General features: G+C 38.8%; 2 protein-coding genes across 4 annotated transcripts; one reads left to right on the plus strand and one right to left on the minus strand.

Moving 5' to 3' along the window:
• Positions 1 to 684: 684 nt before the first annotated feature.
• LOC105059234 (uncharacterized) lies at positions 685 to 2828 on the plus strand. The gene is made up of 3 exons (XM_010942464.4): positions 685 to 1498; positions 1626 to 1755; positions 2077 to 2828. The coding sequence occupies exons 1-3, from the start codon at positions 1363 to 1365 to the stop codon at positions 2720 to 2722; spliced, it is 912 nt and encodes a 303-aa protein (XP_010940766.1). The 5' UTR covers positions 685 to 1362; the 3' UTR covers positions 2723 to 2828.
• A 2965-nt stretch (positions 2829 to 5793) lies between these two features.
• On the minus strand, positions 5794 to 18253 carry LOC105059125 (U11/U12 small nuclear ribonucleoprotein 31 kDa protein). Of its 3 annotated transcripts, none has more exons than XM_073250109.1 (2): positions 17431 to 18253; positions 5794 to 6371 (listed from the first exon to the last, which is right to left on the minus strand). In XM_073250109.1, exon 1 carries the CDS (start codon positions 18203 to 18205, stop codon positions 17435 to 17437), a length of 771 nt encoding a protein of 256 aa, XP_073106210.1. In that variant the 5' UTR covers positions 18206 to 18253; the 3' UTR covers positions 5794 to 6371; positions 17431 to 17434. The 3 variants fall into 3 exon arrangements, with proteins under 3 accessions (XP_073106210.1, XP_073106209.1, XP_019710834.2); XM_073250108.1 differs by lacking the exon at positions 5794 to 6371 and adding an exon at positions 6842 to 7383 and having other exon boundaries at positions 17431 to 18250; XM_019855275.3 differs by lacking the exon at positions 5794 to 6371 and adding an exon at positions 16854 to 17286.
• Positions 18254 to 23067: the final 4814 nt, after the last annotated feature.

Genomic DNA, 23067 nt, shown 5'->3' on the forward strand with positions numbered 1-23067 from the left:
GGCTCTGTTGTGGTTCTAATAATGTGGAGGGCATCAATAGTCCCACATCGATCGTGAATGCTATGTTGTGGTTCTAATAATGCGGAGCGCACCAATAATCCCACATCGATTGTGAGTCAAGGAGGACTCGCGCTTATAAGAAAGAAAAAATCGTTCCCACGTGAGGCATCTTTTAAAGGACAAAACCGTGAAGCCCATGAGTTAGAGGAGACAATACCTCACGTGACGGATCGAATCTTTCTTTGCAATAGTGTATAAATTATTTTTTTCACTATAATCTTGTGTCCTAGTGCAGGCTTCTTTTTTTCTAATTATTTTCATTTGATAAGAAGAGATGGGCGGAAACCAACGTTTTTTGTTCTTTAAATAAATTAATTAATTCATTAATTAAGAAAAATCTTTTGCGTTGAAGTCTTCTTAGGATGGAACTCTAGCCTATCCTAGACTTGAAGATCCTGCAAATTCTGAACAATTATATTTGATCCGAATATTTTCATGGGTCTCCACACGCTGCTTATTGTATCACAAACTCTCCTGCAGAGTTAAACCTGCACTAACTCGAAAATTTTGAGTCATTTCAACATGATTCAAACCCATTACTCGTACGAAGCATTAAATTCCTTCTCTTTATGAGTTGGTGTCAATGTGATTGAGCTGATCTTTGAGTTGGATATGAATCCTCTTCTAGTGTGAGCTAGTGAGTCCAGCTCCAGCAGCATTAAACCAACCCAATGTGGTCTTTATCTCATCGAACTCCACTTCGAATGTCCTCAGTTAATTTCCTTACGGTGTCGATCTAGTTTATATACTCGGGACGCAAACAAAAGCCTTGTAAGGAGCCAGAGATATCAATCTACAGGTCTCTCCTAATTTGTAAAAAAGGCATATGTGGACAAAATAAGGTGGGGCTCAAGGGCTACTTTCTAGTATCGCACGTAGCCTGAGGACCTGAGGTTTGGAAGATGTCACAATATCCAAAGGCCCCACTTCCATCCCTTTTACCCATTCGTCATATTACTCACGCCTATTGGTTCCGGGGATATGAAGTAAAGGGAGAATAACAGGTTCACAGGGGAGCCAAAGGCTTAGGTAGCTGTAGGCCCTCCAAAGTCTAGGGACTACTCCATTTATACATGATGGCAAGGCTAGAAGGCTGAGAGAGACACAGCCAGCGAAGGTTGGAAGTGATTGAAACCAGACAGGCTATCCTTTGACTTCTTTTAACATTTCCATCTCCTCTCTTTCCATATATACCTCTGCAATCTCTCTCTCGAAGGTGTCTCCTTTCGAGAGCTTATCACAAGCCAGAAGGCAAAAAGGGGGAGTGGAGGAATTAACCACAGGGCTTAGCATCTGAGAGTCATGGGGAGGGCTCCATGCTGTGACAAAGCCAATGTGAAGAAAGGACCTTGGTCTCCAGAGGAAGATAGACAGCTAAAGGAGTATATTGAGAAGTATGGCACTGGTGGAAATTGGATTGCTCTTCCTCACAAAGCCGGTAAGACCTTGGACTTCTCTCTTTGATCCAGTTTTTTCCATCTTGAAGTAGGCGGATGGAGAGAGATCTCTTGCTACAATTGTCTTTTTTGGTTACAGGTGTATTTTTTGTTTGGTTTTTTGAGCAGGTTTGAACAGATGTGGCAAGAGCTGCAGGCTGAGATGGCTCAACTATCTGAGACCCAACATTAAGCATGGGGATTTCACTGATGATGAAGACAGGACAATCTGCAACCTTTATGCTACCATTGGAAGCAGGTGAAGTAACTTCATATATCTTCCATAAATCCCTCTCTTCTTGCTCTTCTCTCTCTCTTGCTCATCCAGCCTCCTTTAGGTATGACTCAAAACAAAATAAATTGAGACTAAACAAAAGAAACCCCAAACCTTATGTATTTTTAGCAAAGTTTGCATGGACGAAAAGGATCTTCTAAATTGAGACATATCTTGCATGCATGCCCATATACCATTCTCATCACTAGCTACTCAATTGATTAAAGTCTACCGCAAAAGGATAGTTTCTTTTACCAAAAGACTAGTGATGGTTCTTATGGACCAAATTTCTTTTCTTTTCCTCAGGTGGTCCATCATCGCTTCTCAGCTGCCAGGAAGGACAGACAATGATATCAAGAACTACTGGAACACCAAACTGAAGAAGAAGCTTTTGGGGTTTCCACCATCCCAAAGAAAAACCCAACAACAGCTGCAGAAGCAGCAGCACCAGCAGCATCTCTTCCCATATCCTCTTGAGATCTGCAGGACTGGTTCGTTCTCATCACCACCAAGCCTTGAAGGCGTACAAAACTCCCAATATCTCCTGAACCCTATGGCGGCCACCACTTTCTCCTCCACTCTCCCACAAGGTTCGATGCATCAATCTCAAGTCAAGGACAGTAGCAGCCTCCTCATGTTTGGGAGTGAGCACAGCTGCAGCTCCTCTGATGGGAGTTGCACTCAGATCAGCTATGGGAGCAATGTTGTTGTTGACTATGAGCTTTGTAATGGTGGGCAACAGATGCGATCTCTTGAGAGCTTTCTCTATGAAGAAACCCAGAAACTATTACTGGGTGATGGTGAGGCCTCGTTGGAGTACAATATTGAGGAGATTAAGCCATTGGTTGGTCCAAACAATTGGTGCAACAGCCTCTTTGGGGATGATTTAAGCAGTGCAACAACTAAGGACATCAGCTTCAAAACCACGGGCAAGGCCATGTACTACTACTGACTGCTGTAATTATTATAAGAATATTTATCTTTGGAGGTAAGGCTGTGTGTTGTGGTGAAAGACTTTGACAGTACATAGGCTAAAGTGAGTGTTGGCTTTTCTTGTATGCATTTCTCCTTTGTGACATGATGTTTGTGTGTGTGAGGGTGGTGAAATCCCCTTTGGGCTCAGCATTCAAGAATATCATATGCCTTGCAGCGTTTCAGCGATGGCAGTGTGGTTGTATCTCTGAGGTCATCATTGTGAGATTCAAAACCGAACACTCATGTCTCTCCCTTTTCTCCTTTTCTCCATCTTTGTCATACCTTTATCCCTTTTTTTTGTTTTTCTGAACCCAAAAAGAACTAGATTGGTAGGGAGGCTTTGGACATGGTGAAAGCTTAGGGGTTTGGGACTGCATCAGAGGTATCCCAAGGTCGTTTCAAATAAAGAAGTTTTAGATCTCACATGGATTGTTGTAATGTAATACTAACTCTGACACTGGTTTTGAACTGAGATTCGCACAGCAGCTCTTTTTTTTACTTTTCTTTTGTGTAAGAAAAGGAAGCATTGCTTTGCTTGCTCAAAGAAAACAAAGTAAAACATTATACAAGTATCAAACAAACTGTGGTGAGGGAACAAAATAACCCTCCGACACCCCTCGGCACTGCCAACGAGATGATACTTGGTTATCAATTGGAATCCCGGCCAATAACAGCAAACAAAGAGGGCATGTCAGGTTAACCCTTTTTCTTAAAATTTTTGTGGGTTTTCTTTTTGGGGTTTTTTCTTGGTGGGGATGCACTTAGCTCCAAAAACAAAAGAAGATAGAAACAACTACAAACTAAAACCTGTAATAGTTCTCAGCAGCAAGTATAAGGAGGACAGTTGCAGTGGAAGAGATTCAAGGAGAACAAAAAAAAAAAACCAGATAAAAAGGGAAGATGGGCGTGTATGGGGTTGGCCAAGCCGTTCTATTGCTGTTGCCACCGGTGGATTTGGTGCAGGTGAATCTCACGGTGTGCAGTTGCCAAGCATAGGTGATCCTAATTCTGTATCAAAGATCCCATCGGAGAGAGACAGAGAGAGCAAGTTTATTGCGTCCCATTCCACTCTTGACAGAGTTGAGAGCTGTGCAACTGTAATAGTTAAAAGCAGAAAGAGTATGCTAAGGTTATCAAATTGTAATGTAATACCAAATGTTTTTGTTGGAGTAATGAGGGCTAAGTCAAGCTGCATGGATGTTTTTCATCCTAATTTTCTAAATTTCCATTTGTTACACGTCGAAGTAGCTGCTTTGATACTTTTTGACCAACAACACACGTGTTCATAATTTTCTTTTGTAGTTTAACTTGTGCATGGTTGAGATGTTTGGATTGTCTTGATTGATATGGAATGTAGAAAGGAAGCAAAGAAGTTAATGATTTTATGAAATGATTAGAAATAGAACGACGACATGGAAGTATATGTCCGTTGACTCATCCGCTTGGTAGTTCTATTTTGGTAAATCTTGACTGCCACAATGCTTTCAAGGACTACGTTGGACCTCAATGCATTGTTTAAAAAAAAGAAAAGAAAAAAGAAAGATGCATGAGAAAAACTTGACAAAAATTCCAGTGAGAACCGAGAAATCATGAGGAAGCCTTTGAAAAATTAACTCCATCTGATCCAGTAGTCCATATATAGTCAACAAAATGCTAGCAAAACCCCCTTCTCTCTCTCTTCAAGTACTACTACGGAAAAGTAACATCTAAACATTACTTGCTATATCAACCAAGGTAATGTAAGTCCGTAAATTTTGATAAGCAGTTCAATATAGTTATACGTGATAGGCTGTGGATTGCTAGAAAAAGAAAATGTGGGATAGGCTGCAATGAGTTAAATTCCCTACGACTAGGCATTTAGTCTTCAAAGTTAGTCATTGCGAGTCCTTTAAACAAAACAATATTCCAGCTTTATGTATAATGATGAGAAACTTTTTGAAGTGAAAAGGCGCTCATAATTTCGCTATGACATCGCTATAGACATCTACAAGACCATGATAACATAGTGATGAGAACCATCAAGCATTTACTTGGACGGTATCACCCTTTGTCATTGGAGCAAAAGGTCGTGGTTTGACTCCGGTTGGAGTTACCCCCAAGAGTAGGAGAGGTCTAAGGTAGAAAATGTAGGAATTAGCCTCTCTTAAGCTAAAAAAAATAAAGAAACGAAGCAAAGTTCGTTGCCGTGACATATCCCTTTGTTAAAAGATTCAAATATCGAATCTCAAGCTTACATTTATGAATCAAAAACTCTAGATAAGACTCGAGACTCCTATATAGAGTAGTAGCAGCTTTATGGGATCGGTGATAAATTGAATGGACTAGCAATGAAATCAACAGATATCACCTGAAACAATGGAAGGACAAACTTACACCAGTAATCATCATCAATGGATCCTCAAAAAGACTATACATGTAAAAGAGAGACAGGTACTGGCGGCGACATGAGCAAAATAAGAGAGAAGTTCCCTAATACTTCTCTTACTATGGGTAGTATTTCAATATTTCTACAAGACTATACCTATAAGCTTGCCAATCAATTAGTATTTGTAGCTTGCATACCACTACAAAGTTAGGGGAGTGTCCATGGATTATAACAAGATCCATCCAAATCATCGAATTAAAAAAAACACTCATATATAGAAGCCTTGGCCCTCGTAAAGAGAATGAACCAAGCTTTTGAGTTTGGAGGAAATTGATGGTTAGAACGGCTATAATCCCACTTGGGGAGCAGAGACTATAAAATAGTTATAAACAGTTAATCATAGAGAATCCTTATGAGGAATTAGTCCAAGTTGTCGGTGGCTGTATTATTAGGGCCAGCCTACGGAACCAGTGTTAAGATATATAAACCCATTGACCTCCCTTTGTTTTGCTTGCATTTCTTTTTGGAAGGGCAGGTTGTTGCTTTGCCGGCTAAGCAACCTTTCTTTCATGTGCTTTTCTTTTTTTTTTTATTTGTTTGTTTTTATATGGAGGTTCTTAGCCTGTAAAGTAGGATCAACTATTTTATGAGAATGTCTTTTCTAGTGGATGGCACAACTCCGAGGTTTGGATTAATTACAAGAATGTATTTTGTCACGGATACTAACAAAATAAAAGTTGGATCACCGACTTCTTTGTCATATAGTTAGGCCATGACATAACACTTCCAGTGTCACTAGAAAATCTCTCTCCATATGATGAAGATACCTCTACCTGACATGAAGAAGGTTCAGGATGGTGTGCCTTGTCTTCTCTCTTATCATTGGCATTACTTTCTCTCATATCCTCCAATTTGCCAATTTGTGAGCTGATTGCTCCTGACAAGCTGAAACTTTTGAAATGATGGCTCTTTCATTCACGGAGCCCACCTTTTGTTCAGGACCATCTCTCAAGATACGCTCGCCTGTTGATCCGACACTGCAGCCCATGTTGTTACGGGCCCATCCATTTCTTTTTTTTTTTTTTTTTTGACTCGAGATTGGGCACACCATATTGCAACTATCTTTTCATTCTTTTTCTTTGGATAATACGTTGGGAAGATCCCGAATGAAACTACTGTAGAATACGTCCAAAGAGCATTTCAGCCCCATATCCATCAAACAATTTGGATGAAAAATTATGTTTTTGTAGCTGCATGGTACCTGATGAACAAGCAAGACCGGTTAGCCAATCTGCTGCTTGATCTGCTTTTTGATAAACATTAGCTACAATTTCACTGCAATTTTGTTGGAGATCGACTAGCAAATTATAAGAGGGAAAAAATGGCTGAAGCATGGAGTCCCGTTTTTACTCAGGAAGGTTCGGACATTTGGCATCCAGGTCGCCTGCAGTTCTTTCACAAATCAACTTGAACAGATGATAACTAAGTTCATGCAGAACATGTGGGGAGATGTCAAACGGTAAACTTAGTATGAGAAAGCAGGAAATCCTATTCTATATAAGAAATTTCACATGATGAACAAACATAGTCCAATAATTGGACTCATTTTATTGATACTGCAATTTTACATCTCAATTCTCATCTAAGATAAAAGATATTTCATGGTTTTGTTGAGAATAATCCCTATGGAAAAGCCTTACAGTGTTGCACATTTCAAATAGAGTATCCATCAAAGCACAAAAGCAAACAATCTGATAATAGCAACAAGACAATCTCAAGTCCTAATATCCAAGTTTACAAGTTATGACCGATAGATCTCACACATTCCTCTCATTTGTGCAAAAATATTTGACTTCTACTGCCATCTTCCTATCATTTGAACCCTAATAACATTCATTTAGATGATTACAGTTCATGCATACCATGATCCTTCAACAAAAATTCATGAGCCCAATCCTCTTTGCTGAAGGCTCACAGCTAAACGGGCAGTTAGTGGTTGCCCATTTGCTATAAAGAAAAACTTGAGTTGACATTTACATAAGTGAAGACTCATCATCAGTACGGTATAGCTGAATGTTTGTGCTCCAAAAGTGTTATCATGCAAGCTGATAAGAAATAGCTCGTATCCAGGTCACAGCTAGAAAGGAGCTCCGGATATCTCTGCCTCGTGAGTACTTATTTTGCCAGACTATCAAACCTTCTTATATAATGCTCTTGCTCCAAGTAGCTCACGGCTCCTTCCTTTTTATTTGGAAATTTGGGACCACCGCAATCTGCATGGACCACAAGAATTTTACCAGACAAGCATTTCATCAGCCTGTGAAAAATATGGTCATCTAATATGTACTTTAAGTTACAGTATCATCCAAGACTAATTAAACTCCACCAAAAGTTAGCCATGTTTTGAGTTTAACTACAGAAATCACAGACATATCAAATGTTTTTAAAACGATGGTACAAGTTCAGTGGCATAGGCATATATTTGATAATGTAGATTTAACCTAGTACCATTACCTTTGTATCTCCATCAGAACTTTACATGAATGATCAAAATTATGGAGTTATAATCACACCCCTAAATAACTCATGCCATCAACCTCACCAACAGAAATATGAAATAACTTCTAAATAAATATATGATGCCCAGGAACCACTAACCTGCTGATGAGGGCATAAACGATGCTCTGACTACTGAATACATAATAATGGGACAGCATGGAGAAAGAAATCAAAAAAGAACTACCTTAACGACAATGCATGACATGAAATTTCTCCCAAAAACATAAAAAGGAAAACCGAATAAGAAAATTCTACCAAAGTATGATGCATAGTGAGCATGCAGACAATTTTGTACATAGTCTCTTAGGATAAACGTTTGGACCAAATCTGCATAAAATTGTAGTATAAAGCAACAAAAGAGTGTGCGCTCAGGAGAGGAAGAGAGAGAAAAATATCAATCAATATCTTGTAAAATTATGGTAACAACAACCGTTCTTAAAAATTATAAGAACTGATTATAAATTCTCCTACACTTTCTTGAGAAATGTGCACTCTTTATTATATCTTCCTTTAGTAAATAGAAAAAAAAAGCTTATCTAATATATATATATAAAAACGCAGACCTCTCAATGGAGAAGCCTCTGTTTGACACATGGACGTTTAGAAGCAAGGGGAGGGAGCCATGTGGATCGCCCAAGCTTCCCTATTCGATCGCTTTTTCAAGTCTTCCACCCGATTGTGACTCTTGAGGATAGGTGAGTTTTGTTCTTTTTTGTTGTTTTTTTGTGTTTCTAATGTGGATTGATTGGGATAATGGTGGAGATCGGGAGGTTCCCCTTCCACAACCACCGACAGTGGCTGCCAGGGTTCATCTCGACCCACAGGACCCTCTTTTTAGTGGTCTGGGTCGTGGGGTTCGCGACGGTGTTCCTATGGCAGAGCAGCTCCATCAACGGGCTCCTGTTCTTCCGACGGGCTCTGTCGGACAAGGCGGCACCGAGGCTCCGTCCGTTTGACACGTGAACGTTTAGAAGCAAGGAGAGGGAGCTGTATGGATCGCCCAAACTTCCCGATTCGATCACTTTTTCAAGTCTTCCACTCGATTGTGACTCTGGAGGACCGGTGAGTTTTGTTCTTTTTTATTGTTTTTTTGTGTTTCTGATGTGGATTGATTGAGATAATGGTGGAGATCGGGAGGTTCCCCTTCCACAACCACCGACGGTGGTTGTTGGGGTTCATCTCGACCCACAGGACCCTTTTTTTGGTGGTCTGGGTGGTGGGGTTCGCGACAGTGTTCCTGTGGTAGAGCAACTCCATCGACGGGCTCCTGTTCTTCCAGCGGGCTCTACCGGACAAGGCAGTGCCAAGGCTCCGTTTGTTTGCGTACAATATCACGAACTTTGATGGGGTTGGCGATGGAGTGACGCTGAATACTGAGGCATTTGAGGTGCTTCTGGTGGGGGTGCGCGGCGTTATGAGTGGGATGGCGAGGTGGGAAAGGGTCTTTACCTTTAATTTTTTCGATCTTCCCTTTGCTTTCATTGATTTTTCCTCCATTTTCCTCCGATTTTTCCTATGTTTTTCTGTCCTCAGGAGCCTTGATCGGATGGGAGACCTTGAGGTCGAGCAGCTCAACGCGACGCCCAGGGTGGAGGAGGTCGACGGCCCAGGGGCCGAGGAGCTCGGACGTCCACAAAAGAAGAGAAAAAGAATAAGGAAGAAAAAGAATAAAAAAAAAAAGAGAAAAAAAAAGAAGAAAAAGATAAAAAAAATATTTAAAAAAAAAAAATAACAGTAAGGATCCTCTATTATTGTGAACTTTATTGTTGAGGCTTCTTGATTTTTTTTTTTATTTGAACTTATCTAAAGTTAAATAAGGAAGCCAAGAGCAATAATTGAGATTTAAAAGATAGTTATCTAATATATAATTAATCATAAATTATTTTTTTGGATAGTATTAATTAATTATAAATTTTTAATTATTTTTTATATTCAAAGAATAGATACTGATCATCTGGCATTCCGTAGATTGGATACATCAATCTTAGGAAGAGGATCAAAGCAATAAAAAAAGAGATGGAAAAAAAATTTAAAGTTTAGATTTCTATTTTTTTTTTAAATTTTTTTTTATAATTTAGATCTCCAAAATTTTAATATTAATTTTTTAAATTTTTAAAATTTAAATTTCTCACAACTCATTAATTGGAGATACATTCACCAAGATTCTGATTGATATCTCATAAAACTATCATTTATTATTATATTGCTATATTTTTACTCCATCTCAAGCTCTAAGTTACTGCGGCCATTGATGGTAGTGGTGGCCGACGGTCAATATTGCCAACTTTACTATGGAAAGAGTTGGGGGGTGTGCGAGAAGAAGATTGAAAAAGAAAGAGAATGAGAGATAGAAAGGTTTAAAAAATAATAAAAAATTATGAATTTATGAAGGAGCTTCATGGAATCAAGGTTGTTGATTATCACAAAATTTATCTAAGAAAAAATAATCACATGCCGTGCATCGCACGGGGTTCTAAACTAGTTTACTATATATGACCAACAACAAAAAAGAAATTAAAGACTCAATAATGCAATATTCGACCACTTAAAATATCCCCAAATGCTTTATTCTTTTATTAAGAACAAGACCTTTGTTAATCTTCATGGACAGCATCGCTTGCTTCTCATATTTGACTGAGATTCACCATAGCGGCTGGTCATCTAGTTTTCTCTTTTTAAATATGTTCTCTAAAAATTAACCTAAGCATACTAACCAATATTTTGGCCTTCCAATGAAAATCAATTGTAGACCTCTCAAAACGAAAATCAATATCATAAATTTTTTGAATTTTTTTACCTATGATTGAATCAGTGAAAAATGAATATTTTTAGCAATATGATGCTATATTTTTTATCTGATCTATAGTCTAGAAGCATCTGAATCAGTTGAAATTTGATGTGTGTCTATATATATATATATATATATATATATATATATATATATATATCAATGATTTGGATTTGCAAAATATATGGTGTGCTTTGCAAAATATATGGTGTGCTTACTAGTTATATTGTTATTGTTCATTTTGTGTTCGCTTGATGTATAGGCAAGAGACTTTCAAAACAAATGATTGTTAGTCTATGAGCATTTTATATATCATAGATCATGATCAACCATGTTAATTTTCATTTTGACAGCCCCATCATTGATTTTCGTTACATATATATTTACACACACACACACACACACACACACACGCATATATATATATATATTGTCCAGATTGGAAACCACTAAATGCCTAAAACATCCTAATTTAAAACTTTTAGCTCTCTTCACTACATCACCAAGTGTCATGCTTGTTCCTTCTTCCATTTGCCATTTATGTGTCATGTTCAAAATGCAATGCCCTTGCAAATACTACTAAAAATTGGTATATCCCTAACTTGCCATGCATCTTATTAATACTGTGCACGTCATTTCAAAATTCTAAAATCCATTTCAAGAGGAAGGAATACACCATGTAGAATATAACCTCCAAAAGAATTTACTCTTTTGTCACCTGGTTTACACCATGTAAAATATAACCTCCAAAAGAATTTACTCTTTTGTCACCTGGTTTCCACAATATCTATGCCTATTACCTAAGGTAATAGGTTCAACTTAACACTTCACTCATATTCTATTAGCTCTAAGTATTCTCCCACATCATTCAAATAGTATCCTACTATCACATATTCTACTACTATATATAAAGAATCCATTAAAATTTGCTGGTTAATTTACCACGATTCCAAACAAGATTAACTGATACTATAGTTAATCAAAATTAATTAAAAAAATCTTGTGACCGAAGTCCCCTGAACCATATTACCTAATAAATGCTCTGGTTCCTAAGTATTATAATTGTTGCATAAGGTAAAAGTATTTGAGTAGGAACCTTTGACCTCAAAGCCAACGAAATAAGCTTTCAAAAGACAAACACATGCAATCCATTAACATCAACCTTACTATAGAACTCTAACCAAAATAAAACCGTATACGTTCAAACCAATTCCAAATACATAAACTAAGAATTTCTTTCCCTTAAATTAAGCCAAATCAACTCTATTAAAAAAACATGAGCATTGTTGACATATTGAAGGAAGGTCATGGTGTCCAAAATCTATATCAATGTCAAAAATCACTACTTTTATTTATATAAATTTCGGATAAATCGCTACTTTTATTTATATAATTTGAAATAATATCTTGATTAAATTTTAGCTTTGCAGTTATAATACATTCTAATCTATATAATCTCTACCAATTATAATGAAAGACTATTAAATAATTATATTATTATTATTTTTATATTAATATTTCAAGCTAATTCGAGCAAGCTCACGTCAGCTTAGTCTAGCTTTAGTTTGGCTAGTTTGTTAACCAAGAGAACCAAATTCTGGGTGTAACTCAAGTTAGCGCATGAACATCTGGTTCATTTGCCAGCCTTAATTCCAACTAGTTGTACACTTGGGCTATTCACTGTGGCATGCATATCAAGATCAAAATCTATATGTAAGAAACTAAGTAGAAGATTTCAAAAAGATTACTAATGGCAAAAAGGTTTGCTATCGACATTAAACATGGATCAGAAGATAAATGAACAAAAAATTTGGATGAAACTACCATAGAATACATCCAAAGAGCATTTCAGCCCCATATCTATCAAACAATTTGGATGAAAAATTGTGTTTTTGGAGTTGCACAGTACCTGACGAACAAGCAAGACTGGTTAGCCAATCTGCTGTTCGATCAGCTTTTTGATAAACATTAGCTACAACTTCACTGCAATTCCGTTGGAGATTAACTTGCAAATTATAAGAGGGAAAAAAATGGCTGAAACATGGAGTTTCGTTTTTACTCAGGAAGGTTGGGACATTCTCTGGCATGGCATCCAGATCGCTTGCAGTTCTTTCACAAATCAACTTGCCTTAGAACAGATAATAACAGATTCAGCAACATTATGAAGTCATTTTATTTTTATTTGCACTAAATATTTATGCAGTACATGTGGGGAGATGTCAAACAGGTATGAGAAAGCAGGAAATCCAATCCGTTAGAAATTTCACTTGATGAACAAACATAGTCGGGTGAACTTGTCTCTTTGAACCATCATGCCTTATAAGTGTGGGATGCACTGACCAATAAATGCATTAGTTCTTGAAACTAGTTTGATGTAGTGTGGTCTCAAACTTCTTTGCAAGCTCGATCTAGTAAATACGAAGGTCATGTGGATAGGACAAAATCATTTTCCTGTTCTATTTCTACATCTTTAGCTCCTCAGAGATTTTTCTAATAACAAGAGGTTGTACCAAGCATATTTTCTTTCTAATGTTTATATAGATTTATAGCAGAGTTTGCACATGAAAGTGATCACAGAAGATTGTTAAGACTTTTGATATTGATACAAATTTTGGAGACCATGACCTTCCTTCAATATGCTCATGTTTTTTTAATGGAGTTGATGTGGCTTAAGGGAAAGAAATTCTCAGTTTATGCATTTGGAATTGGCTTGAGTATATATGGGTTTATCTTGGTTAGAGTTCTACAGTGAGGTTTATGTTAATGGATTGCATGTGTTTATCTTTTGAAAGCTTATTACATTGGCTTTGAGGTCAAAGGTTCCCACTTAAGTACTTTATTGGGTAATAGGGTTCAAGGGCTTTGGTCACAATACTTCCTTAACTAGTCTTGATTAACTATAGTAGCAGTTAGTCTTGTTTGAAATTCTGGTAAGTTAACCAGCAAATTTGAGTGGATTCTTTATATATAGTGGTGGAATATGTGATAGTAGGATACTATTCGAATGATGTGGGAGAATATTTAGACCCAATGGAATATGGGTGAAGTGTTAAGTAGAACCTATTACCTTAGTTAATAGGCATATAGGCATAGAAATTGTGGAAACCAGGTAACAAAAGAGTAAATTCTTTTGGAGGCTAGATTCTATATGTACTAAACTGATTGAGATAGTTTCATTCCTCTTGAGATGGAGTTTGGAATTTTGAAATGATCTGCACAGCGGTAATAAGATATATGGCAAGTTAGGATATACAAGTTTTTAGTAGTATTCGCAAGCAAATTGCATCATGATTTAATTCAGGTAGAACATGACACATGGATGGCAAATAAGGAGAACAAGCATGATAGCTTGGTGATGTAGTGAGAAGAGCTAAAGTTTTAACTATTAGGAGGTTTTAGGCATTTAGTGGTTTCCAAGCTGGGCAATATATATGTACGTATATATGTACATATTTATATGTATGTAAGTATATATGTGTGTTTGTATGTATGTGTGTACCCTCAAAAGCTTTGTAATGGAAATTAATGATGGAGATATCAAAATGAAAATTAACATGATTGATCATGATCTATGATGTATAAAATGCTCATAGACTAACAATCATTTATTTTGGAGGTCTCTTGCCTATACAGCAAGTGAACACAAAATAAACAATAATGACATAACTAGTAAGCTGAAGTATATCATACACCATATATTTTGCAAATCCAAACTATTGATCTTGATCTATATATTTTAAAACATATATAGAACAAATTTTAGCTGATTCGGATGCTTCTAGACTATAGATCAGATAAAAAAACATGGCATCATATTGTTAAAAATGTTCATTTTTCATTGACTCAATCATGGGTAGAAAAAAACTCAAGAATTATATGATATGGATTTTCATTTTGAGAGGTCTACAATTGATTTTCATTGGAAGGCCAAAACATTGGTTAGTGTGCTCTAGTTAATTTCTAGAAAACATATTTAAAAAGAGAAAACTAGATGGCCAGCTACTATGGTGAATCACAATCAAATATGAAAAGCAAGCGATGTTGTCCATGAAGATTACCAAAGGTCTTGTTCTTAATAAAAGAACAAAGCATTTGGGGACATTTGAAGCGGCCGAATATTGCATTATTAAATACTTCTTTTTTGTTGGTCACATATAATAAATAAGCTTTCTTTTCTATGTACTAATCATAAAGAGTTCACATTTCTTTTCTTAGGAAAGTATAGGAGAAATTATAATCAGTCCTTATAGCTTTTAAGAACGGCTATTGCTACCGTAATTTTACAAGATATTGATTGATATTTTCCTCTCTCTTTCTCTCTCATGCACTCTTTTGTTGCTTTATGCTACAATTTTATGCAGATTTGGTCCAAATGTTTATCCTAAGAGACTACATACCAAATTGACTGCATGCTCACTATGCATCATGCTTTGGCAGAATTTGTTGGTTTTCTTTTTTATGACTTTTGGGAGAAATTTCATGTCATGCATAATGCTCTTAGGAAGGAAAAAAAATTAGTTGTTGCACCTATCCCTAAACAAAACCTCGAGAATGCAAAAGCCATAGAATTTGCTACTTGCTTGGGCTTCCATGTGATTCCATGTGATTGCAGCTCCTAACATAGGTGGAATAGCACCAATTTTTGTAGGCAGGTCGCTAAGATAGTTCTTTTCTGATTTCTTTTTTATGACTTTTGGGAGAAATTTCATGTCATGCATAATGCTCTTAGGAAGGAAAAAAAATTAGTTGTTGCACCTATCCCTAAACAAAACCTCAAGGATGCAAAAGCCATAGAATTTGCTACTTGCTTGGGCTTCCACGTGATTCCATGTGATTGCAGCTCCTAACATAGGTGGAATAGCACCAATTTTTGTAGGCAGGTCGCTAAGATAGTTCTTTTCTGATTTCTTTCTCCATCCTCTTCCATCATTATTAGGAATTGTGTATTCAATAGTTAGAGCACCATTTATGCCATCATCAGGTTAGTGGTTCTCGGGCACAGATTTTATTTCATATTTCTTTTGGTGAGGTTGATGGATGAGTTATTTAGGTGTGTGATTGTAACTCCATAATTTTGACCATTCATGTAAAGTTCTGGTGGAGCTACAAAGGTAATGGCACTAGGTTAAATCTACATTACCAAATATATGCCTATGCCACTGAAATTGTACCGTAGCTTTAAAAAAATCTGAATATGTCTATACAGTTAAATTCAAAACATGGTTGATTATAAGCAAGTAGGCACCTTAGGTGGAGTTTCAATAGTCTTGGCTAACACTATAACTTAAGTACATATTAGGTGACCATATTTTTAGCAGGCTTATGAAATGCTTGCCTGGTAAAATTCTTATTGTCATGCAGTTGTATCCACAGAGGATTGTGGTGGTCCTAGATTTTCTAATAAAAAGGAAGCAGACATGAGTTCAGCATTATCTAAGAAAGTTCAAGAGTCTGGCCAAATAAATACTCACCATACAGACATATCCCGTGCTCCTTTTCTAGCAATGCAATGACCTGAGCTATTTCTTATCAGCTTGCATGATAACACTTTTAGAGCACAAACATTCAACCATACTGCACTGATGAAGAGTCTTCACTTATGTAAATGTCTGCTGAGGTATTGAGAACTTAAATTTTTCTTCATAGCAAACCAGCAACAACTAACTGCCTGTTTAGTTGCAAGTCTTAGAGAATTGGACTTATGAATATATTGTTGAAGGATCATGGTATGCATGAACTGCAATCACCTAAATGTTATCAGGATCCAAATGCTAGGAAGATGGCAGTAGTGGCCAAATATTTTGGCATGAATGAGAGGAATGTGTGAAATCTATTGGTCATAACTTGTAAAATTTGATATTGGGACTTGAGATTGTCTTGTTGCTATTATCAGTTTATTAGCTTCCGTGCTTTCATAGATACCATATTGAAATGTGCAGTATCAATGAAATGAAGCCAATTTAATAAGCTCTCTAAAGACAAACACATACAATCCATTAACATCAACCTCATTATAGAACTCTAACCAAGATAAACCCGTATATACTCAAGCCAATTCCAAATGCATAAAATGAGAATTTCTTTCTCTTAAATTAAGCCCAATCAACTCCATTAAAAAAAACATGAGCATTGTTGACATATTGAAGGGGGATCATGGTCTCCAAAATCTATATCAATATCAAAAGTCTTAGCAATCTTCTATGATCACTTCCATGTGCAAAATCTCCTATAAACCTATATAAAGATGAGAAAGAAGGTCTTAAGAGAAAATTCTTTGAGGAGCAAAAAAATGTAGAAATAGAATAGGAAAATGATTTTTCCCTGTCCACATAACCTTCGCATTTACTAGATCGAGCTTGCAAAGAAGTTTAATAAGACAACACTACATCAAACTAATTTCAAGAATCAATGCATTCATTGGTCATTAAGGTGACAATGCAGTGCATCCAACACTTTTGGAGGCATGTTGGTTCAAAGAGACAAGCTCACCCAAAACATTTGCTTGAGTTAAGGGCATTCAATGAGTTGTTATTTCACAGACCCCATTTACAAGGTTGATGGGTCCCAAATTGGAACAACTCTCTAGCATCTTTCTCTTGAAAAAGGATGGTAAACTTTGAAGCAAGATAACACTTCGAACAAAGATACATATTCAGTAAACAAAAGGTTCATTGAACCGGATACTCATCAATACCCCGGGCACATCCAACTCCTATATAAAACCCTTGACTTCTTCTTCTGCAAATCATAGACAAAATGATCCATGGACTCTTGAAAAACAAGTAACCGAGAACGATTTCAGTCCTATTCCACATTGTCTTAATCTGATCTGAAAAAAGGATCAATTCTTGTGGGAAAGAGTAAAACAATCTAAGAGCAAAGCAAGACCAGAAGAAAATTCTCCATAATCACACAGAATAACACCAAAGAAATAAAACATCGAGGGAGAGCTTGAAAAAGTAGAATAGCTTACCTTACTAGTCGTCCTCGCCACTCTCATCACTAAAGTAGCTAACTTTCTTCACCTTCTTCTTCTTATCCTTCTCATCATCTCTCCACTCCTCCCTACCCCTTGCCTTCTCCTCGGCCCCCCTCGTGTCTACCACTGATGCCCAGTTATCATCTTCGAAATCCGCCTCATTTCCACCATCCGAACCCCAGTCCTCCCCCCCACCACCACCCTCGCCGCCGCCGCCGCGCTGCGCACCTCTCCGGGCCCGCTTAGGGTTTGGCCGCTCCCTGGGGCCGAGCTGATTCCTAGGGCACTCGTACGAGAGGTGGCCCTCCTCGCCGCACTCGTAGCAGCGACTCTTGTCCTTGTAGACCCTCCGGCGGATGAACTCGGTGGTGCGGCCGTTGTCGGCAGCGATGGAGACGGAGAGGGTGCGGCCGTTGAGTACCTTGCGGTCCATAGTCCGGACAGCGGCGGTGGCATCGTGGCGGGAGACGAAGAGGATGAAGGCGACGCCGCGGCTCCGGCGCGAGACCCGGTCCTTGAGGACGGTGACGCGGGCGACCTTGCCGAAGGTGGAGAAGATGGTGTGGAGATCGGAGTTGGTGAGAGAGTAGTCGAGGTTGGAGACGTAGACCGTCGATTTGGAGGGGGCGAGGCCGCCGGATCCGCCCTTGGAGGCGGCGCCGGCAGTGGCTTCGTCGTGGTGGCGGCCGCCGGTGGATGAAGAGGGAAGAGGGTAGCGGTAGAGGAAATCGTCCTCCTCATCGTCGCTTTCCTTTCCTCGCCGACCCATCTCTCTTCCTATCCTCTGTCTCCCTCCGCTCCCTTTCCCCTCTGCCGTATAAGATGCTAGAAACGCGTAGGGGAAACGCGATCGTTCTTGAGAAACTCATCTGTGGCGCGATTTATTTAATTTTAATCACGTTTCGCTATGTTGCGCGAATAGAGCATGAATAAACTCCTGGATAAATGTATATTATTGCCAAACTAAGTTAAAATGTGGAATTACAATTCCTAATGGACTTTTCTCGTTACCCGAAGAGCTATTCTAATATAACGTGTAATATAACGTGAAATAACTTTATCCTAAAATGATCCTGGAAAAGTTAAAAATAAGCAATAGTTTATCCTGGAAAACTTTTCTCGCCACTGCATTTATCCTAAAATGATCCTAGAAAAGTTAGAAATAAGCAATAGTTTTCTCTTATTCTGACAAAAGACCTTTTTTTGTTTTTTCTTTTCCTTATAATAGATTGAAAGGTGGTAAATATATGATGCTTGCATTCTCAACAATGGAGCTATAAAATCCATTTCTTTCTCTTGGATTGCCTAATATGGACTGATAAAGATTAATTTTGATTCAAAATTACCAAGAATTGATACGGTATATGATCCATACTTGCGATCCATGATAGCTAAAAATAGATTTTTTTTGGTAGAAAAACAAAGATTTTTGTGCATGGCCAATACTCTTGGGGATTGCTTCCTGTGCCACTAACCAAATTAAGAGCCAAAGGAGAAGCTGCTATGCATGCCAATTAAGACAGAATCTATGGTATCATCTGTTGGGTCTCCAATTATTTGATGCTTGTGTGGACTATCATCCTATACGTTATTCAAAAAAGTTACAGGATCCCATATTGTTCAAAATTCTATAAAATCAACATTGTTCCACTGTTGGACTCGAGATGATGTTTGAGTATGGGTTTCCCATTATACTTAAAGTCATAATTGCTCCAAAATTGTCCATGACAAGATTGCATTCTACACAAGGTAAGATAATTTCGAACACCATGCTTACCGGCCTCATTCATAATGTTGACAAGTGGCTAAGGTTCAAACAACTAGGTAATACTCATCCTTAATGCCACTTCAGTGCTCGACGCGTTGAAAACTATTAGTTGGTTGCTATGATAAAAATTATCATTATGATTCATACTATTATAACACAAGGCGTTAGCCTTTGTTCCATAGCCCTGAATTCTCTGACAAGTTTTGAGATAATTATGCCGGAGTCTGTTCTTCTTCTATGGAGAGGAGATGCCTCACCTTGATGACTCCATTTATTGACTGGGGTTGCTGTGTGCCAACCATGTGATGAATGGGACCTTGGTATTCAATCTCCGATGTTGTGGTGCTACACTATTTTTTTTTTTTGGTACAGTGGTGCTACACCACTTTGATTGCAAGGCTTTGAGCTAAGGTGATGATGGAACCAAATAACTTGTGGCGTTCAATAGTCCGAGCCAAATATGGTGAATTGTCTGCTGATCAGATGACCTATGCTCCTCATGCATGCTCATCAATAAGGAGAGAGATCTGCAAACATGCCAATATAATTCTACCTCAACTACAATGAGTGATTGGAGATTGCAGCAACATGATACTTTGCTTTCATCAAAAGAACATGATGCATTGAAGGACTCTTGGCTCTCCTCTACCCCCTCTCACACCTATTAGATTTGGCTAATACTTCAACAATTGAAGGCCTTAAGGTGTCCAACGTTAGAATTGGGATACTGAGTTGCTTTTTCAGTTGTTTGATGCTGAGCTTGCTGGTCAAATACTCTTGATTCCTATACCAAGAACTTCATGTGATGATAAACTTGGAAGCTGCATGGCCGAGGACTCTGAAGCCAAAACCTACAAGTGTCTACTCACTTGTTACACCAGCAAACAAGAAGCTAAAACTAAACCCGCAAGTGTCTATATTCTACAAGTGTCTACTCACTTGTTACACCAGCAAACAAGAAGCTAAAACTAAACCCGCAAGTGTCTATATTCATGTGAAAAATTGTTTGGGGACGGCAGCCTTGCCATGGGCTGCTGGCTAGTGGAGGTATTAGCATATCACCCTTCTGTGATATATGCCCTCAAGTTGAGGAAAACATTCCTCAATTCCAATGTGTTCCTTCAATATTTGATTTGGGACTTGTTAAACAGCGGCTTTCACCTGTGAAGCAGGTTCACGTCTCATATCTGCTGTATCATTTGGCTTGCTTGAGACGAGAGGGTCCTTCATCTTCGATATCGGTCACTCTATCAAGTTTTGAGAGTGGGTGGAGAACCTCACATCCAAATGCTTGTCAGTTATCTTGAAAAATTCTATGAGAAAACTTGAGGTCCCCATTGTTAGGATTTAATGCTTCGAGATTCGATCCACATTGAGCCTACAGCGAGATTCGCGACGAAAAACGGAGTCCAATGATATCAAAATCACCCCAAACTGAGCTCGGATGGAGGAGATATGAACTTTTGAAGTCGGTACGCGCGGCCCGAGCCCAGGTGCTCGGTGAGGGCGCACGCGGGCCGGCCCAGGCCTAGGCGCCGCTAGGGCCTGGCCTGTACCCCAGTCCATCATGGATCGGACGGTCCATAGCGGATCGTGTGGACCGCCTGGGCGTTTTCCAGGCATTTCTCACGGTCCATAATACTATTCCGTGGATCGGTCGCGATCGGATGGCCCAAGGAGTTTCCGGTCTTGATCCGACGGTCCAAAGGGTTATTTGGGGTTGTTTGTGACTCCTAATACATGTTTAACTCAGTTTAAGACCCTTTAAAAGATCGGAACAGTGAAGTGAGGCGTGAGTGGTTTGTTCTCCACCACAGGAAATCGTGAGCGTAGTTTTCTCACGAAAAACTATAAGGCACTGCGGCTCGTCGTACGAAAAACAGAGAAAGGCGAACCCAAAGAAGAGAGAGAGCCGTGGTATGCTGAGAGAGGAGCAGAGCTTTTGGACAATGGACGTCGGTCACTTCAGAAGTTCAGGAAGGTCTTTCAAGAGAGAGAGCTTTTGTGAGGGAAACTTCTGACGAGAGAAAAATTGGATGTAGAGGGTTGAGGGTGAGATCTCCTCTTGTAAATTTTTTTTTTCATAGTGAAGTTTGCATACCCCGTGGAGGCGAGCACTTTTGTGGCTGATCCACATATTTTGATTATTTTTTTGTTTTGTTTCTTCTTTCTTCCTACTGCATCGCATAGTATTGAAAAGGTCTTGGGAGGTGGTGTCCTGGTCAGACATCCACCCAACAAATGGTATCAGAGGAGGCGGTACAAGTATGCAGATTGCAGTAGTGGTGAGCAAGACTGAAGATAGAGAAGACAAGAATAATCAAGATGGAGATCAACAAATTTGATGGTAAGAGCAATTTCTCCTTGTGGCAGGCAAGGGTGAAGGATGTGCTTATCTAACAGGAGTTGATCGATGTTCTCTTGTACGATGAGAAGCCAACCACCATAGAGGTGTGGGATTGAAAATGGCTACAGATGCAAGCGGTGAGTACCATCCGCATGTACCTAGCGAATGAGGTGGTAATCCATGTGCTGAGCGAGACTTCCCCGACAGTGCTGTGATCGAAGCTCGAGGAGTTGTATATGGCGAAGTCTCTCACCAACACTCTTTTCCTCTGGAGGCAGTTTTACCAGCTGTGGATGGCTGAGGAAAAAAGCATGCAGGAGCATCAAGCCACTTCCAGAAGATCCTCACCGACCTCCTCAGTGTTGGCGAGAATGTTGAGGAGAAGATCAAGATGCTGATTTTGCTAGTGTCGCTTCCATCTTCGTACGAGTTTTTGATGACTGCTGTTCTAGTAGGGAAGAGCACCATCAGGATAGACGAGGTCACCGTGGTGATACTCCAGAATGAGGTTCTTAGGAGGGAGAATCCAGCTTTGAGCTCAGGTGACGGTAGCTTAGCTTTGATGGCTTCTGGAGGAACAGGAGGCGGTAGATGGAGTGACAGGAGATCACGACGAGGACGGTCCAAGTACACGACGAGGATGGTCCAAGTACAGAAGGGACTTGAGCAAAATCAGGTGTTATCAGTGTGAGGAGTTGGGGCATCTAGCTAGAGATTGTCCTCAACTCAAAAATCGGATTGTGGCTGCTGTAGCGATGGCCGACAGCGATTCAAATGGAGATATCCTTGTCACGCCCCCGACCCGAGATTGTGAATCGAGGGTCATGGCAACCGCCGCATACTCATAGAAAACTCTTCCCATAAGCATGTAAGGCATCTTGTCATGCTATTCTAAAACAACAACGGAATAATTAGTCAATAAATTAAATCCAAAACATAACGATCTAAATTTCTTCTTTAATATCTCAATAAATTTAACAATGATTCATAGGTTTTACACCAAATTCAATAAGACTTTCAACCTAAAATAAAAGTATAAAGATTCTGCTTCTGATCACTCTTCCATTCATATCTTGTATCATCTTAATTCCTCAACATCTGTAAAAACAGTAAAATAGAAAGTAATGAGCTAGACAGCCCAGTAAGCAATGATCACTTCTCAACAGATTTCATCAGGCATATAAGTAAATAATCATTTGTAGAAAATAAGCATATATAGTTCATTAATTCGAAATCAATTTCAATTATGCAATATAATTCATGCCAAATTTATTTCTTTTTTTTTCGAAAATTTAAATTTCTTTCCAGATTTCAATTTCTTTTGTTCTTCAATTCTTTTCGTCAACCATGAGCTATGACCACATTTTCCCTGTGGCAGGGTCATAATACCGCGTATCTGCTTGCGGTAAGCTGCGAATCATCTGGCAGCAAAGTCCTTCGGAACCACTGGTCTCTCTGACGGTTTGTCGCTGGTCTCTCTGGCGACATGTCGCTGGTCTCACTGGCGACATAAACC

Source organism: Elaeis guineensis, chromosome 16 (genome assembly GCF_000442705.2).
Source record: "Elaeis guineensis isolate ETL-2024a chromosome 16, EG11, whole genome shotgun sequence".
NCBI classification, from domain to species: domain Eukaryota; kingdom Viridiplantae; phylum Streptophyta; class Magnoliopsida; order Arecales; family Arecaceae; genus Elaeis; species Elaeis guineensis.